Below are 17,016 nucleotides of genomic sequence, written 5' to 3'. Positions count from 1 at the left end.
CTTTACACTGTTGGATATGGCAAACCAATTGTTGGATAGGGCAAAACAACAATTGTCCCTGATGGTAATTACACAATATATTTGACCTTTGTCGCTAAGTTCCACAAGTCAGCGTGATATTAAACAAAAGTAGGAGCGCTGGCTCGTAAACACGAAAAATTTTGTTTTAGACTGGACTTTTCGTGTTTAACACGAAAATTTTGCTTTTGACTGCAGTCCAGAAAAAAACCTTTTCGTGTCTACGAGCCAGCGCCACTACTTTTGGATAATATCACGTTCATTTGTGGAATTTAGCGACAAAGGTCAAAGATCGGAATCGGGCTTGAAAGGCACGAAAGTCAAATGCAATTTTCATCTTAAGACGATCGATGTGGAAAGGGGAAGATTCCTCTGGAACATTGGATCATACCTAATTTTGGTCTGGCGCTTGAAATTTCTTCTTCAAACTCTTATAAAAAATGAGACGAATTTAACTTCAATGTTATTTAGACCAGAATCTTTGTCAGTGCATTATAGTGGGTACCTTGGAAGCAAGGCAGAATTGAAAGATAGTCATAACACAGGCGAAAGGAAGAAGTTGATTGCGAGACTAATTAAGAATGCACTTCACAATTTGAGCATCAATGAGCGCTCCAATACGGCTGCAGGAATTTCGACCAATCAGGTTTTCGAACGTGTCCATGGCGTGAAGTTGATGAAAACTTCGCTGGAGCTTTGTAAGCGTTTTACTAACCTACAGCCCACGAAGTACCTGTTGCACCATTCATTTGCAGTGATTGATAGCGATAACTGGTACTGGTCAATTGAACACGACCAACACTATATACAGATCCAGAGGAGTCGTGAAATTGACAATATTCAGTATTACCGATCCGGAATAGCAAGGTAAATATGCTTGAAATGTTTCACTTCCAAGTGTTTCAAATTTGTTGATAAAAATTGCATTGTTACGCCAGTTAAATGTTGATTAAAAAGTTCCAAAAAATTTTTTTAAACAAATTAACTAAATCTTTTCAACAACCCCCCCCCCCCCCCCCCTCAATTTAGCCAATATATAATCCCGTCAATTAATTCATTTACACCCGGGCCGAGGTTTTGCCCAAAAATAGCATAGAAAAGAGTGTAAAGTATGTAAAAAGAAAAAATTACCCTCCTATTTCTCCGCTTAATAAAGAAAAACATTGTTAATTCCTTTGAGTAGGAACTATAAAATACAGAACATAGTTTAAAGGCAATGTAGTGTTAAAAAGTATAAATGAAACAAACGTCACATATTGTGAAAGTTTAAAATTGTATTAAATTTACAATGTGCTAAAATATCGACAAAATAGGAGAAATGAATTATAATTGAGAAAATTGATGGTGAAGAGTGTAATTATCAGTGTAATTGTAAAAAATAAAAATCGTAGGAGGTAGTGAGGTCTGAGCCCCGATCATCCCTCTGTCGAACTTATTACCGTGACTTTGTGCATTAACCATTGTGCCAAATGATACTTGAGTTTGTAGTTTCAATTTGGTCATATTGGCATTTGTGTGAGAGGGTAATTTTTTATCAGTCCACCCTAAATTACACTCTTTGCAAAAAGTGTAAAAAGAGTGGAGAAGAGAGTGTAAAAACAGTGTAATTTTTATTAAAAAATACACTCCTGCTCTCTTTTTACCAATGAATAGGAGTGGAATACGCATTACACCCTAATCCCCGCTAAGTAGGAGTGGATTAATGGTGAAACGTTGTCCCGGGCAGGAGTGAATCAGCCAAACGAATTCAAGCATTTACTAGGCTAAATTAATTTGACAACTAATAGCGACAGCATTGTAAGGACTTTACAGTGTAAATAATACCTTGTTTTGAAAAATAATGAGCTTTGTATTGGTGACTAGACAATAGATCGAAAGGCCAATAGATCAACAAAAATATTTCTCTATTCTCATTAGCTAAAATTAAGAGGTTATTTGCTAGTTCAGTTCAGTTCAAACTGAACTAGCAAATAAACTCTTAATTTTAGCCAATGAGAATAGAGAATTATTTTATTCACGATTAGAGAATTATTTATCCACGATTGAAGGACGCAGTGATGGGCGCCCTCTAGATTACCCAGTAAATCTAAAATAACAACATATTTGCTAGCTGACGTGAAATAATATAATTTGGTCATACCACTCGAGCCATGGTTATGCCCAAGCGCCCAGTGGGACTTGATATGAGTCCCTCACAATCGAACAAAATATCAATACCAAACAAGTTTTGAGCTGTATTACAAGTGAGAAGTCAGCGCTTAAATCTGATTGGCCAAAAGTAACTTGAAATATTTTATTTTCAATCTGTTGTCAAGCTTTTTGATCTCAATCTGCTTTCTTTTAATCTATTGTCCTAGCACTCATTGTATTTTGATATAAAAAAAATTAGGTCTTTTGGCACGTGAACTCAAATGTAATTATTGTGGGTGCGATTCACGTTTTAATGAGCATAAGAATATCAATTTTGAATTTACATGGAACCCCAAAGTACCTAATGCAAAAATCCATTAGCAAATTCCCTCTCCACAGCTGCAAATTTTTTCCAATTACAAAATAATCTATGGCCAATGAGCAATCAAACATTTTACTTGTGATATTTCAAAATGTCCAATCAAATGACTCGTGCGCAAACAGTTATCGGGTCTTTCCCATTATAGCCCCCCATGAAATTATAGCCCCCCATTATGGTATATTTACTATGATGGGGGGCTATAGGTTATCTGACCACTAAGCTGGGGGGGGGGGGGGGGGGTATCATGGGAAAGACCCAAGTTATCAACAAACAAGTTATTACTAATGCTTGGCAATTTCTTAGCAAAATTGATCACAAATATTTCCAAAAGCATCTGGATGTAGTCTCTTTTGCCCCCCACCCCATAGTGTTATTTTTTGTGTTACTGTCACCCCCGTTACAGTTTTTGTGTGGTTAGATGGCTGGTATCTATGTAAAAATTTAGAACCTGCGCCCTTAAGATAGATGTCCACTTAGTTTGTGGAAGAGAAGAGATCCAAAGATCCCATTCTTTTTGGTGGAACAGGAATTGGTTTTCAAATCTGCAACAGTTGCTTTTTGCACTAACCAAGACATTGCTGACGAAGAGCGCCCAGGCAACCATTTTGAGTTCCCGGAGTTGCTGAAAAAATTATCAACCTTCTTTTGGATAAACAGAAATGAAGAAAGAAGAGACACCGAAAATTGGCTTCTTGATCAAAATTTAATAATTTAAAAAAATGAATAAAATACAAATTTTTAAGGTATCAACACGATGCTCTCAACCATTTTTCAACTTCGTTAAGACAGTTACCGGCGATAACGCTCAAAATAAAGAGTTTTTCTGGAATGTCAAAGGAGCAACGTTAAGGAAGAAAGTGGGGGCCTTCAAAAAAACTTTTTCAATTTTACTTACAGGAAATTGAGAGAATGCTTTGCAAGAAACATTTACTCATCTAATATTACCTGCCTAACAATCTCAACTAATATAAAAACTATTTCTTTATTCGCTTTGTTTAATTGGACCATTCTATGCAAGGTGTAAAGGGGGAATGATTGAAAAAAATCAAAAACTTTTCAACTTCTCGAAAACTCATTTAAAGCCTACTTTTTCTCTAAATTTTTTCTGGATTATTGCAAAAAGAAAACACTTATTCAAAAACGTCATAGTTATTTCAGATATTGAAATATGGTTCCAAAATCGGATCTATTCTGTTTCGCCCGGACCAGTGAAAATATTACTCACTGACTATCAAAGTTTTATGCGATGCGAATGTCTCTATGATCTAGCTGGCAAATCCTGCATGACTACATGGCTTTAGTTCTAAAGATTGCTTTTCAGAACTCCTGTTCTGAAAAGTTCTGAAAATTCAACGAGGATGACACATTCAACGTATTTCTGCTACACTTCTCCTGTTCTGAAAATTTGAAAAATTTTCGTGCGCTTATTTTTGAAGTCCTTCGATTAGAAGTTTCGTTAAATGTAATTTCTGTTCTAATTTTATGGCATTATTTGTCTCACTCAATTAGTTATGGCAGGAAGTTGCTCAAAATGTAATTTGACGTCAAAATAACTTAAATTTCATTCGAGTTGATAGGCAGTTGACATTGGCCGTGAATAGACCCTCATTTTTCAAAAGAATGTCTTTAAATCCTCATTAGCATCATACGCCTGTTTTTCGACGGTTCATTGGTCTTTAAAATATAACTCAAGGTCCAAGTGTGACAGGAACTTATTGATTTTGATCAAGAAATATCTGCACTTGTTAATCGGCTGCATCTCCTCAAAACTACAACCTGAATTTAATTTATTTAAAGTAATTGCTTCATCCTATTAGTTCTTTCAAGCTACTTTTTTCTATCTGTCATAGCAGAACTATATAAACTACATTTAACTCTGCAGAATAAACTCAAAATTGTGGACACAAATGTTACATTATTCGAATTTTGATTTTTCATTTAATGCAAATTTATACCATCCTGAAGCCAAATTGTTTTTAAAAAATTTACTCAAAATCATTCTAGGCACTTTTTCAAAATAGCTCAAGAAAATCTCAAGGACATATAATAAAAAAACTACTACTTCTTATTGCGTTGACAGCCCGAAAATTGTTGAACAATTACTGAAAAACGCTTACACGTACCGAACAAAATTTAAAATTTATCTCAAATTAAAATTGGCAATAGTGATTGAACTCCAAAGGAGCAACAATTTTTTTAATCCTTTTTTAATAAAAAAATATAAAACACAAAAAATCACATTTTTTATCACGTTCGTAAACGGAACCTGTGTTTTTTTTTACTTCTTTGAAAATCAGAACGAATTGTGAATACGACTAAGAGCCTTTTATCCTTCTATCGTATCCTGTCTTTTATCAGTATCTATTTCCTTCGTTTCACATGTTTAGTTTCTGTATATAAACCAATTCAAGCAAAATATTTTACATCCAGTTTCAATTGACTTCTCATTTTCTTACAATTTGGGTTATAAAGTCTTAAACATCAGTCTTGCAATTGCGGTAAAATCAGCGAAGTTAATATGAGTCATTAACATCCTCGGGACCAACAGAACCCAACCCTAACCTGCTAGGAGGTTTGGGGGTAAACATGCATAAGTTTTGCTGCTGGTCTGTTTAATTTGCCTAAAGCGGTCTTAACCTCGCATGACCTAGCTATGTTGTTGGGGCCGGTGAAAATCCGTGTGACTCGTCCCGGCGGCCAGATTCCTCTTGGTGTAAACTCCTCAAGAAGCCAAACAAAATCATCCACCTTCAAATCTGCTTCACGAGACGTCCACTTCTGTCGTTTGTTCAGTGATGGAACATACTCGGTTAGCAGCCTCCTCCAAATCTGCTGAAGTCTCTGCTTAATCTGTGTCCATTCCGAATTCTTCAAAGTGAGTGTCCTGCTTAAAACGGCTCCATGAACATTGCAGAAGGGCCTTCCAAGCAGGAAGTGGTTTGGGGTAAGTGGGTTGTCGTTTTCGTGGTTGCTTCTCAGGTGGGTGAGGGGACGCGAGCTGACAAGATACTCAGCTTCACTGACGATCGTGGCAAAGACATTTGGGGTGAGTTTTGCGGAACCTAGGTTCAAGAAAAGAGCTCGTTTGACACACCGAACGAGTCTTTCTCACACCTCACCGAAGTGGGGAGCAGATGGGGGGTTGAGCTTCCATTCGACATACTGGTTCATTAGCTGATCTCTGATGTAGTCGTGGTCCAACATCAGTGGTCTTCGTCTAAACTGCTTTCTTGCTCCCAGGGAGTTGGATCCGTTGTCCGACAAGAAAAAGTGCGGTTGGCCGCGTCGAGCGATGAAGCGTCAGATTGCTGTCAACAATTTGTCTGTGCTGAGGTCAGTTGAAACTTCCAGGTGAATTGCTCTTGTAACCAAGCAAGTGAATAAAGAGATGTAGGTCTTCACTTCTGCATCTCGATGAACGACAGCGAACGGTCCAAGGTAGTCCACGCCGACATCGGTGAAGATATCTGGTGACTGCGTTTCCTGAAAACGAATGTCTGGCAGGTCGGCCATCCGTGGCTGTAGTCCCTGTGCTCGGAAGTGGCGACAGTCGAAACATTTGAAAGCTAAACTTCTCAGGAAGGCTCTGATTCCGAGAATGTGGCATCTCTGTTGTATGTAGTTGCGAGTGTATTCAACTCCAATGTGCATACAAATTTCTTGGCTTTTCTGTATGTGGAGTTGAATGCTATGCTCTTTAGAGTCCAGGATGATGGGATGCTTGGCTTCAAAAGGTAGCGAACTTCGTTTTGTTCTGCCACAAACGCGAAAAAGTCCCCCTTCAAAGAAAGGGGACAACCAGAGCAGACGATCTTTCTTCGGCAAAGAACTGCGTTGTTTTAAATCTTTGATGGTGTCGCTGAAGGACTTTTCTTGAGTTTTTCTGAAGAGATAACTTCAGGCTTTGCTTATGTCATAGAGCTCTAGTTTGCCTCTTTGTTTCGATTTCAGAATCTTTATGAACAATATGGCGAAAGCCATAGAGCGCATTAATTTCGTCCACTTTGAGAATCTGCTGCTGACGTCAATAAGACAATCTTCGTTCGAAGTTTCCATTGTGGCAATCGTCTCTTCCTTTTCACTCAAGTTGTTCTTCCAATGGCTTTCGGGATCACTCAAGAAATCTGGCAGCGTTACCCAGAACACATTGAGGTCACAAGTTGGTATTCCACGGGAGACATGATTGTGTTTTCCGCTAATGTGCTGCAACTTGGAGACGTCTGTGTTGTTGCAGATCTCTTGTACTGTATTTGCAATAAAGGTTTTTCAGTTTGTCTTTACTTTTGATCCAGGCAAAAACAGCTTCAATGTCGCTCCAAAAGTGTTTTGAGATAACTGGTATTGTAAGTTGATTGGAAACAAATTGCATTAGTCGGCATCGTAGCACTGCTGCTTGCAACTCAAGTTTCGGGACGCTGATTTGATTAAGGGGCGCAACTTTAGTTCTAGCTATGACAAACCCAGTTGAAATGGTGTAAGCTGACTGAGATCTGATGTATATGACTGCTCCAAAAGCCAGCTGTGAGGCATCACAGAAACAATGTAACTGGTTTATCGGAGATGGCCCGTTCGGAGAAACAAAACATCGTGGCATTGCTATTTCTGGCACATTTAGATGTTGCTCTATCCAAGTTTGTACTGCTTTCTGTTTTTCTTCCGACAGAAGATCATCCCATGCAATTCCTTCTTTTTCAAGTATCCTGCAAGATGATTTTGAGTGTAATCAATAATGGGACAATGATTCCTAATGGATCGAACAAGCAGGCAATTAAGGAAAGGAGCTTTCTGAGTGTGTAGTCCGTTTTGTTTTCCTGAACTTTGGCAAGCTTCTGGTGGAAGAAAGTATCATGAACTGTATTCCACCTTACACCTAAGACACGATGTTTGTCTTTTTCATTGTCACAACGTTCTTTGGGTATCTTGCTAAAACATTGAACAGAGTTAGAGACAAACTTAGTTAGACTGAAACACTGAAACTTAGTTAGACTTAAACTTAGTTAGACTGAGTGTTTGTCACAAGTCTTTAACTGCCGTTTGAACTTCCTGTTCATTGACAAACGAATGTACAAAGTCATCTATATAAAATATGTTGAGTATTAGATCTTTTGTAGCGGTATTTCCGTAGTCTTTGGCTGTTTGTTAGAGGACAAATATTGCTGTGGTTGGTGAACATTTGGCTCCAAAGAGGAGTCGTGTAAACTAGAACTGCTCTACGGAGTTCTTTGTCGGCCAAAGAAAACAAAAACAAGACTTATCTTCTATTCGTATGCAAATTTGCATGAACATGGCCTCTATGTCTGCCATTACTGCAACAGAATCCTGGCAAAGGCTAAGTTATAAGCCGACCAGGCTGTTGAGAAGGTCGGGGCCTAACAGAAGGTTTTGTTTAGCGACTGCTTCTTAAAAACAGATGCGGCGTTGGCAACACGCCTGAATTTCCCAGGTTTATTGGGGTTTGTGACCAGGTGATTGAGAAGGTACCAAATCTTCTATGGTGCTGGATTTCAGAAGGTTACTGGTTTGACATAATCCTTCACTAAATCTGTTTCCAAAGTTTTCTCATACAATTGTTTCCACTCAATATCTTTGTTGAAACGGCGGTGAAGGCTGTCAATCTGTGCTTTGGCAAGCGGATAGTTGTTTTCTAGTTTACTGTCCTGTTTCCAAAGTAAACCAATTTCATATCAGTCTCTGATATGATGTATTGCTTCTTGTATTATTTGAACTGCTCTTTTACTGCCAGTTGAAGTATCTGCAGTTTCTTCAAACTCGGTTCCTGTATTTTCTTTTTTCTGGAAACTGGTCACACATTCACTGAGATGTCTTTCAGTATCAACAGCTAAATTTGTGAGCGCATAGTCAAAGGCTCTATAACTATGGGATAGAAAGTTTGTTTACTGTAGGTTTGGTTCACTTTTTCGCTTGGTTGGGCCTGTAATTGTCCAACCGAGAAGATTGCGTAAAGCAAAATGGCTTCCTGAGGGTCCTTGAAGGAACTCGCGTTCCAAATTGTAGAGGGTAGCGTCAACACCTATAAGTATCTGTGTCTTGTTATCACTAAGTTTAGGAAGAATGTTTATTTTGAAGGTGAGGGTAGAAGGAACACGCTTCGTTCAAATCGTTAACAGGCGCGTCGTTGAAAGTCCAATTACTCACTGCATGAACGTAGTTTAAACAGAAGAGTGGTTGATCACCATTGAACTCTCCAATGTCCCACCGAACAAGATTTGCGTGCATGACGGATTCGTCAAACGAATGTGATACATTTAGATCGAATTCTGAAGTCTTTGGAGCCCGTACCTTGTCGGCAGTGGTGTTAAGGACGTATGAAATGGTACTACCATTGTCCAGAATGGCATAAAAATTATGTCTTTTATTATCATTTCCGAAAAGGGTGACAGGTATCACCTGTAGCTGATTTCTCGTTCTTGATGAAAAACCAGGAATGTAAACATGGGTTGGATTGTCATTGTTTTTATCCTGTTGTTCCAATGGTTCACACATTGGCAGATCAATTTCTGTCAAGTTTATAGATTCGGGTGCTCTTTGTCTGTCTGTGTGGAGAAGGCTGTGGTGTTTGCCATTGCAATGTCGATAGAGGACTCTTGACGTGCAGTTTTAGGCTGCATGACTAGCACTTAAGCAATTGAAGCACAACAAGTTATTAAGTTTTTTCTTTGCTTCGCTATTGCGTCTGCTGGCATCGAGACTGAGGAAATGTGGATACTTGCCAATGTAGTGATCTTGCTGATCAAGTGGGTATTTTGTTCTGCTCTTGTTTGCTGTTGAATTTCTCATAGGTTGCTTTAAGACAGAGAAAAAAGGGGCTTAACTTTTGTGTTGTTGCTACTTTTAGCCGTCAATTGCTGAGGTATTGCTTTATCAATGTTTTTTTTTGCTGTACTGCTATGTTCAAAGCTTTTATTGCTGGGGTTTGAGCTTTTACTTCATGGGAAATTCTGTGTCCAGTTCGTACAATTTTGGTTCCTATTCTGATTGTTGAAGGAACTTGAACACTAAAGTTGGTTTTGTTGGCATGAATGATTGTTAGTGGTTGATGAAAATGCGTCTTGTAATTGTTCGAAGGCTCTGGATTGCCGATCCATCCCTTCAGAAAGCTCTGTGAGACCTGGATTTGTCCAGTCCTTGTCAACATCATGTTCGGTCCACTTCAACTTGATTGGGTTTGGTAGCTTATCTCGGGCTATCCTGAGCAAGTACGTGGCATTTAGGTCGGCACTGAAGCCCTGTGAGGCGAATGTCTGAACTAGCTTTCTTAACAGCGAAGCGAAAGCTATCAAAGCTGCGGGGCCAATCATAGCTGGCCTTTGGAAAACTTCTAGTTCTTTTGTTAAAGCACCAAAAACGTTTTGCGTGTTTTCAAAGCATCTCTTGAGCTCTTGAAGGGAGGAGGAGTACAAGTTTGGGTAGCAAAGAAAGCCGAAGATGCAACCTTTGCCGGTCCAATGACTAAACTTTGCAAATAGCTCACTCTTTCAGTGTCAGCGATGTCTTCGTTGTTGTGAATGGTCGAAAAAAAGACATGCTGCTCCACTCGTTCCACTTGAGCGGATCTCCATCGAACTTCTCAATTTGGTTGTCCGGCAACTTTACTGATCGGTGAATGTTCCGTTGACGATATGGGTTGGATTTTTGATTATCAAAGCTTTGGCTGCTCGGGTAAACAGGTCCACGAGGGGTTCGGTTTGAGGGCTCAAAACTAACTTCTGCTAAATTTGACCAACTGTTTGGGCAATATGCCTGAAAAGAGTCGGAATGGCTTGGCGTTGGGAAACGATGGCCGAAAGAAATTGGAATAGGTGTTCTATGATCAGGTAAATTTTCAAAGAGGCCAGTGTTACCAGTGGGTCTAGCAGGAGCGGAAATATTTCCAGCAGCGGAAGAAGTGTTCCACTGAAAACTAGAAGTTGATAATTTGAAGCTGGAGACAGTTGTGGGAACGCACAAGTTGCGTCAATAGAGCTCTGTGAACCAATTGTTGGGTTCACAAATGGTTCTATTGGTTAAAGGGGCTGATTTTAATTGCTTGCTACGTAGTCGGGGTCTCTTTATTCCAATGCTGATGGCTGGAGACTATTCTGTACTCAAGTACTGATGAATCCATTAGAGTTTACTTGCAAAATTCCCGTGGCGGACTGCTATTGTCTTTCTATAGTAATCGAGGTGGATGTTGATTACTGGTCTGCCAAATTATTGACTTGTTGCTGTCGGGTGTCTCGCATACGTTGAACAACTCCCGGAGACTCAGGTATTGAGGGAACCGCTATTCGATTACTGCGTGATGAATTTGCGCTGCATGGACGTATTGAAGTATTTCCGAAGGAAATTTCATGCTTCTTTACAGTTTGTGCACCTTCTACTTTTAGCTTTGTCAAGCATGCTGCATCGTTGAGAGAGTCTTCAGCGTCCACATTTTCTGAATGTGTAAGCTGGTCGGCAAGTTCGTCTAGTATTGACATCGTTCTCTTGAATTTATCATGTGTTACTGACACAACTTCGAGTTCCAGGTCTGAGTGTATTTGATATTCTAGCTCCTGTTTGAGCTCTTTGACAATGTTTATTTTTCGCTGAAACAATCTAACTGTTCCAACTATTGATGGCTTTTGACCTCCCATTTTCTTTATTAGCTTTACTTTCGGAACTCCAGAGGTAAATTGAAAGGTCAAGTGGGGTGAATATAGGTCCCTTGAAGGGCAAAACGAGTGAACTTTTGAACTTCCAGAGGAAACTTAGAGGTGAAGTGGGGTAATATTTTGACCTTTTAGAGGTCAATTAAAGGTCAAGTGTGGTAACCTTTCGACCTTCTAGGGGTCACTTAGAGGTCAAATGGGTTGACTGTTTGACCTTTTAGTGGTCAAATAGGGTGACTGTTTGACCTTTTAGATGTCACTTAGAGGTGAAGTGCGGTGACCGTTTGACCTTTTAGAGGTCACTTAGTGGTCAAGTGGTTTGACCTATTAGAGGTCAACTGTTTTGACCAATTAGAGGTCAAGTGTTTTGATCAATTAGAGGTCAAGTGTTTTGACCTTGAAGAGGTCAATTGGTTTGACCTATTAGAGGTTAAGAGGCTTGACCTATTAGATGTCAAGTGGTTTGACTTTTTAGAGGTCAACTGGTTCGACCTATTTGAGGTCAAGTAGTTTGACCATTTAGCGATCAAGTGGTTTGACCTATGAGCGGTCAAATGGTTTGACCTATTAGCGGTCAAGTAATTTGACCTATTAGAGGTCAAGCGGATTGACCTACTAGAGGTCAAGTGGCTTGACCTATTAGCGGTCAAATGGTTTGACGTTTCAGCGGTCAAGTGGTTTGCATTATTAGAGATCAAATAGATTAACCAATTAGCAGTGACAGTGTTGTCCTGAAGCTAAAGTATTCTGGAACACAATTGGGGACTGACGAAGATCAGTACTATTGACGTATTAGAAGCTGATTGCGCTGGGGGAACTTAAGAGGCCGCTAGGAAGAGATAAAGTGGTGTCCAGTTGGCTCGAGCACAATTGAAGAGTGTTGAAGGTCAGTACTATTGACGTACCGGAGGTTGCATGCGATGGGGGAACACAGGATGTGACTAAGAAAGTCTAAAATGGTGTTCAGTTGGCCGGAGCACAAATGAAGACTCTTGAAGGTCAGCACTATTGAGCTACTGGAGGTTGATTGCGTTGGGGGAACGAATGAGGAAACTTTGTAGGTCTAAAGTGATATCCAGTGGGCTGGAGCACAATTGAGGAATTTTGAAGGTCAGTTTTACTAACCTACAGGAGGTTGATTGCGCTGAGGAACGCATGAGGCAGCTATATAAGGCTAAAGTGGTGTCCAGTGGGCTGGCGCACAATTGAGGACTGGTGAAGGTCAGTACTATTGATCTACTGGAATTTGATTGCAATGGTGGAACGCATGAGGCAATTATGTAAGGCTAAATTGGTGTCCAGTTGGCCGGAGCATAATTGAAGACAGTTGAAGGTCAGTACTACTGACCTATTGGAGGAAGATTGCGTTGGGGGAACGCATGAGGCAACTATGTAGGGCTAAATTGGTGTCCAGTGGGCTGCAGTACAATTGAAGACTGTTGAAGTTCAGTACGTTTGACCCAATGGAGGTTGATTGCGTTGGGGGAACGCAAAAGGCAACTATGTAAGGCTAAATTGGTGTCCAGTTGGCTGGAGCACAATTGAAGACTGTTGAAGGTCAGTACTACTGACCTACTGGAGGTTGATTGCGCTAAGGGAACGCAAGAGGCAACTACGTAAGGCTAAATTGGTGTCCAGTTGGCTGGAGCACAATTGAAGACTGTTGAAGGTCAGTACTACTCACCTACTGGAGGATGATAGCGCTGGGGGAACTCATGATGCAACTATGTAAGGCTAATGTGGTGTCCAGTGGGCTGGAGCACAATTAAAGACTCTTTAAGATCAGTACTTCTGATGTACTGGAGGCTGGATTAGTTGGCGGAACACAAGAGGCAGTTGCTGAGGTCTAATGAGGTGTCTGGTGGGCCGGAGCACTGTGGTGGGGTTTACTGCAAGCTAGTTCTGCTGGCAGAAAACTGGAGGCGGTTGGGTGCAGCTGTTGATGACTCAGGTTGAACTGAGTGGGCTAGCTGGTTAATGAATGGCAGCAGTGAGTGTCTACTGCAAGCTGGTTTTGCTGGCAGAACACTGAAGGCTGTTGGGTGCAGCTGCTGATGACTCAGATTGGCCTGAGTGGGCTGACTAGCTGTTGGAGGGCAGTAGTGGGGGTCTACTGCAAGCCCGTTCTGCTGGCAGAACACTGGAGGCTGTTGGTTGCAGCTGCTGGTGACTCAGTTTGGCCTGAGTGGGCTGGCTAGCTGTTGGAGGGCAGTAGTGGGGGTCTACTGCAAGTTGGTTCTGCTGGCAGAACACTGGAGGCTGTTGGGTGCAGCAGCTGATGACTCAGGTTGGCTTGAGTGGGCTGGCAACATCCTCGTTGTCTCGCTTGTTGATGAAAACTTTATAAAGTGTTTCACCGTACCCGTATCTTGCTGCTAACTCATTTTGAAATTCTTCCACAAAAAATAACCAAGAAAAGCTGCTACGAGTGGTTGTTTGATTATTATTTTCGAACCCTTGCTACTAAACAATTCTTTTTGAAATCATTTGTTCAAAAACTAACCAAGAAAATCTACTTTGCGCGGTTCTCTATTTCATTTAAGAAATGTTGACAACAGGACTCAAATATTTCAGAACAATAGGACTAATATATGGTTTCAAAAATGCAGTATATACCTAATTTCAAACAATTGAAATGACAAGATATATATGGCTCCCTATCCCTGGTGGTTGGGAAACTTAGGACCCGAGAGAAATCAAAATTTACTATATATCAATTCACTGAGATTGGATAGAATCTTATCGGTTAACAGTCCTCAGAGTGATGTTGTTGAAGCTGGTCAAGTCAAGTGCTCCATCTGATTGGCCATCTTCATGTTTGTTCATCTCATATGGTTGTCCATCCCAATGTTTGCTCATTTTTCACATACCACTCCCAAGTCATTTAATAAGTAGGTCCTGGGTTCATTCACTGAATACGACTAAGAGCCTCTTGTCCTTCTATCGTATCCTGTCTCTTATCAGTATCTATTTCCTTCGTTTCACATGTTTAGTTTCTGTATATAAACCAATTCAAGCAAAATATTTTACATCCGGCTTCAATCGACTTCTCATTTTCTTACAATTTGGGTTATAAAGTCATAAACATCAATCTTACAATTGCGGTATAATCAGCGAAGTTAATGTGAGGCATTAACAAATTGGTTGAAAAACTGGCTTTAAAGTTTTCTAACAATGTAAGAACTCCAAAGCAATTGGAGTGCATCACATAGTTTTTAATCAAAGCAAAACGTTTAAAAAGTGATGCAAGCCCAATTAAATTACACTTAACTTCAAGAAATCAATTTTGACAGGAAAACCAACCGCTGTGACCGGATCAGAGCCGCTCATTACAAACAAGTGGCCAGAAGCGATATTGGAACCAAAACTATGAAAGGATATTTTGACTTCATCGGCAAGCGGAGAAGCAAGCTGTGTGCAGTCAACCAGGATGCTGAACAAAATCAAACAAGCTCTGCGCAAATTGTAGAATTACAGAAATACAAGTTTTAGAAAATCATGCAAGAATGAACAAAAAGAGATTCAAAAGGGGAAAGTGGGTAATGTTGAAAGTTCAAAGTAAGTAAGGAAGAATTAACACTATTAGGTTTGTTTAAATATAGATAGTGCACAATAAAATGGGGAGGGGCAGATTTTTGCCATATCAATGAGCTATTGATGTTTCCTTATAAGACTTTTCAAGTCTGAAGTTTATAGCACGAAAAGCATGTTTATATTTAACGTGAAAACGACTGACAGAATTCTCGCAAGATTTTACTTGAGAAATTTTTTTCATGCAACCACGAACGAAAATATGAATTTTGAAATGGCCATAAACCAAATATACACCCCATCAGAAACTGAATTGAATTCATCACACTCTGCTCGATTTGAAACACCAGGAGTAGATTCTGATCAGAGAACAGATCAAGCAAATGATTCTGATCAGATGACCGACAGTGATTATGAAAACTTCTTCAAGAGTCCTCTGTTAACGAAATACAAGATAATTGACAAAAACTGTCAAACAATCAGCGAATTTACATATTTGTACTTCATGTTCGCCGAAAATGCTAAATCAAATCGCAAGCGCCGATATTTTCCATGTACTGCGGCTTTACTTTTCTTACTTACTGCCATAGCTTTTACTGCAGTGTTTGTTACAGTTATACAGAGACACAATAAATTGAATGCAGCATTGAAAATTATGGACGCCGATCAACTGTCAGTGATTTTCATTACTGGCAGTATTGTGACAACTGTGGTTATTTTGGCTTTGTTTCTGTTTGCCTTGGGAAAAAACCGGATTCTCCAGTATGACAATAACGAGCTTTGCAGGAAATGTTTTCTCTTACTTAGCTCATACCAATTTATAGCTACAATATTTTATTTGATTATTTTTCTTAACAGTTTCGGGTAGTTTTTTTCAGATTCAAATTTGTTTTTAGCGTGCCAGTAGAAATGAGGAAAGATTTCTGGATTTTCCTTACAATTCTGAGAATTTTGCTTCCGAATTTTTTCTCTTTCAGAGAGGATTAAGAACCAACCATAGAAACAGTTCCAAAAAACAATTCGAATTTTCAAATTATTGATGAAATTTGATATTACTCTAAAATCTTTATGAATAAGTTCTAAATGCTGAATGATGGTTAGGCTTGAAAAAAAAAAACAATTCCAAGAAGGATATCAATTAGCCAAGCGTTTTGGGACCTCATTAAGAAACTGTATAACTACGATCTTTTTTGTTAAAAGAGTGACATTGATGATAAAATTCAAGATCTGAAATGCTGCACCAAACCTCATTCATTATCACATCAATTAATATGGAAGTTGACGCAGAGTACGATGGCTAAAGTTTCTGCGAAAAAATAAAGTTTCTTTATGATCAATCTTCTTCACTCTGAGAACATCACTAAATAAAACACTTTGCAAAAATAACGCTCTACATGCTCAACTTTGCACTATTGAGAGTTGAAGACCTTAAAGAATCATTGCAATATATATATATATATATATATATATATATATATATATATATATATATATACATTTCAATATTTATATTAACAAATATTTATATATATATATATATATATATATATATGTATATATATATATATATATATATATATATATATATATATATATATATGTACACATATGTATTTATGTATTTAGATGTAAATTTAAATTCATATGTATTCAAATATATACTGATATATATATATATATATATATATATATATATACATATATATATATATATATATATATATATATATGTATATATATATATATATATATATATATATATATATGTACACATATGTATTTATGTATTTAGATATAAATTTAAATTCGTATGTATTCAAATATATACTGATACATATATATATATATATATATATAATATATATATATATATAAATATATATATATATATATATATATATATATACATATATATATATATATATATATATATATATATATATATATAATACATATATATATATATATATAATACTATATATGTATATATGTATATACACATATATATATATATATATATATATATATATATTTATATGTATATATATATATATATATATATATATAAATATATATATATATATATATATATATATATAAATATATATACATATATATGAATGATTATAAACATATATATATATATATATATATATATATATACTATATAAATATGTAAATATATATATATATATATATACATTTATATGTATATATATATATATATATATATATATATATTTATATATATATATATATATATATATATATATATATTTATGTACATAAAAACATATTTAGTTA

The 17,016-nt window shown here is 37.8% G+C and overlaps 1 protein-coding gene across 1 annotated transcript in view; it reads left to right on the top strand.

The window, feature by feature from the left end:
- LOC142355297 (uncharacterized) overlaps window positions 1–15,492 on the top strand; it is a 36,483-nt gene extending 20,991 nt beyond the window's left edge. The window contains exons 4-5 of the mRNA XM_075407508.1: window positions 490–885; window positions 14,475–15,492. Coding sequence (XP_075263623.1) covers window positions 490–885; window positions 14,475–14,673 — 595 coding nt within the window. The 3' untranslated portion in view covers window positions 14,674–15,492. The remainder of the gene's footprint in view (window positions 1–489; window positions 886–14,474) is intronic.
- Window positions 15,493–17,016: the final 1,524 nt, after the last annotated feature.

The sequence above is a fragment of the Convolutriloba macropyga genome, unplaced genomic scaffold, assembly GCF_964194025.1.
Source record: "Convolutriloba macropyga unplaced genomic scaffold, txConMacr16.3 SCAFFOLD_1986, whole genome shotgun sequence".
NCBI lineage: Eukaryota > Metazoa > Xenacoelomorpha > Acoela > Convolutidae > Convolutriloba > Convolutriloba macropyga.
Note: the sequence above shows the minus strand (reverse complement) of the source record. Positions and strands in the feature narration are given on the sequence as shown.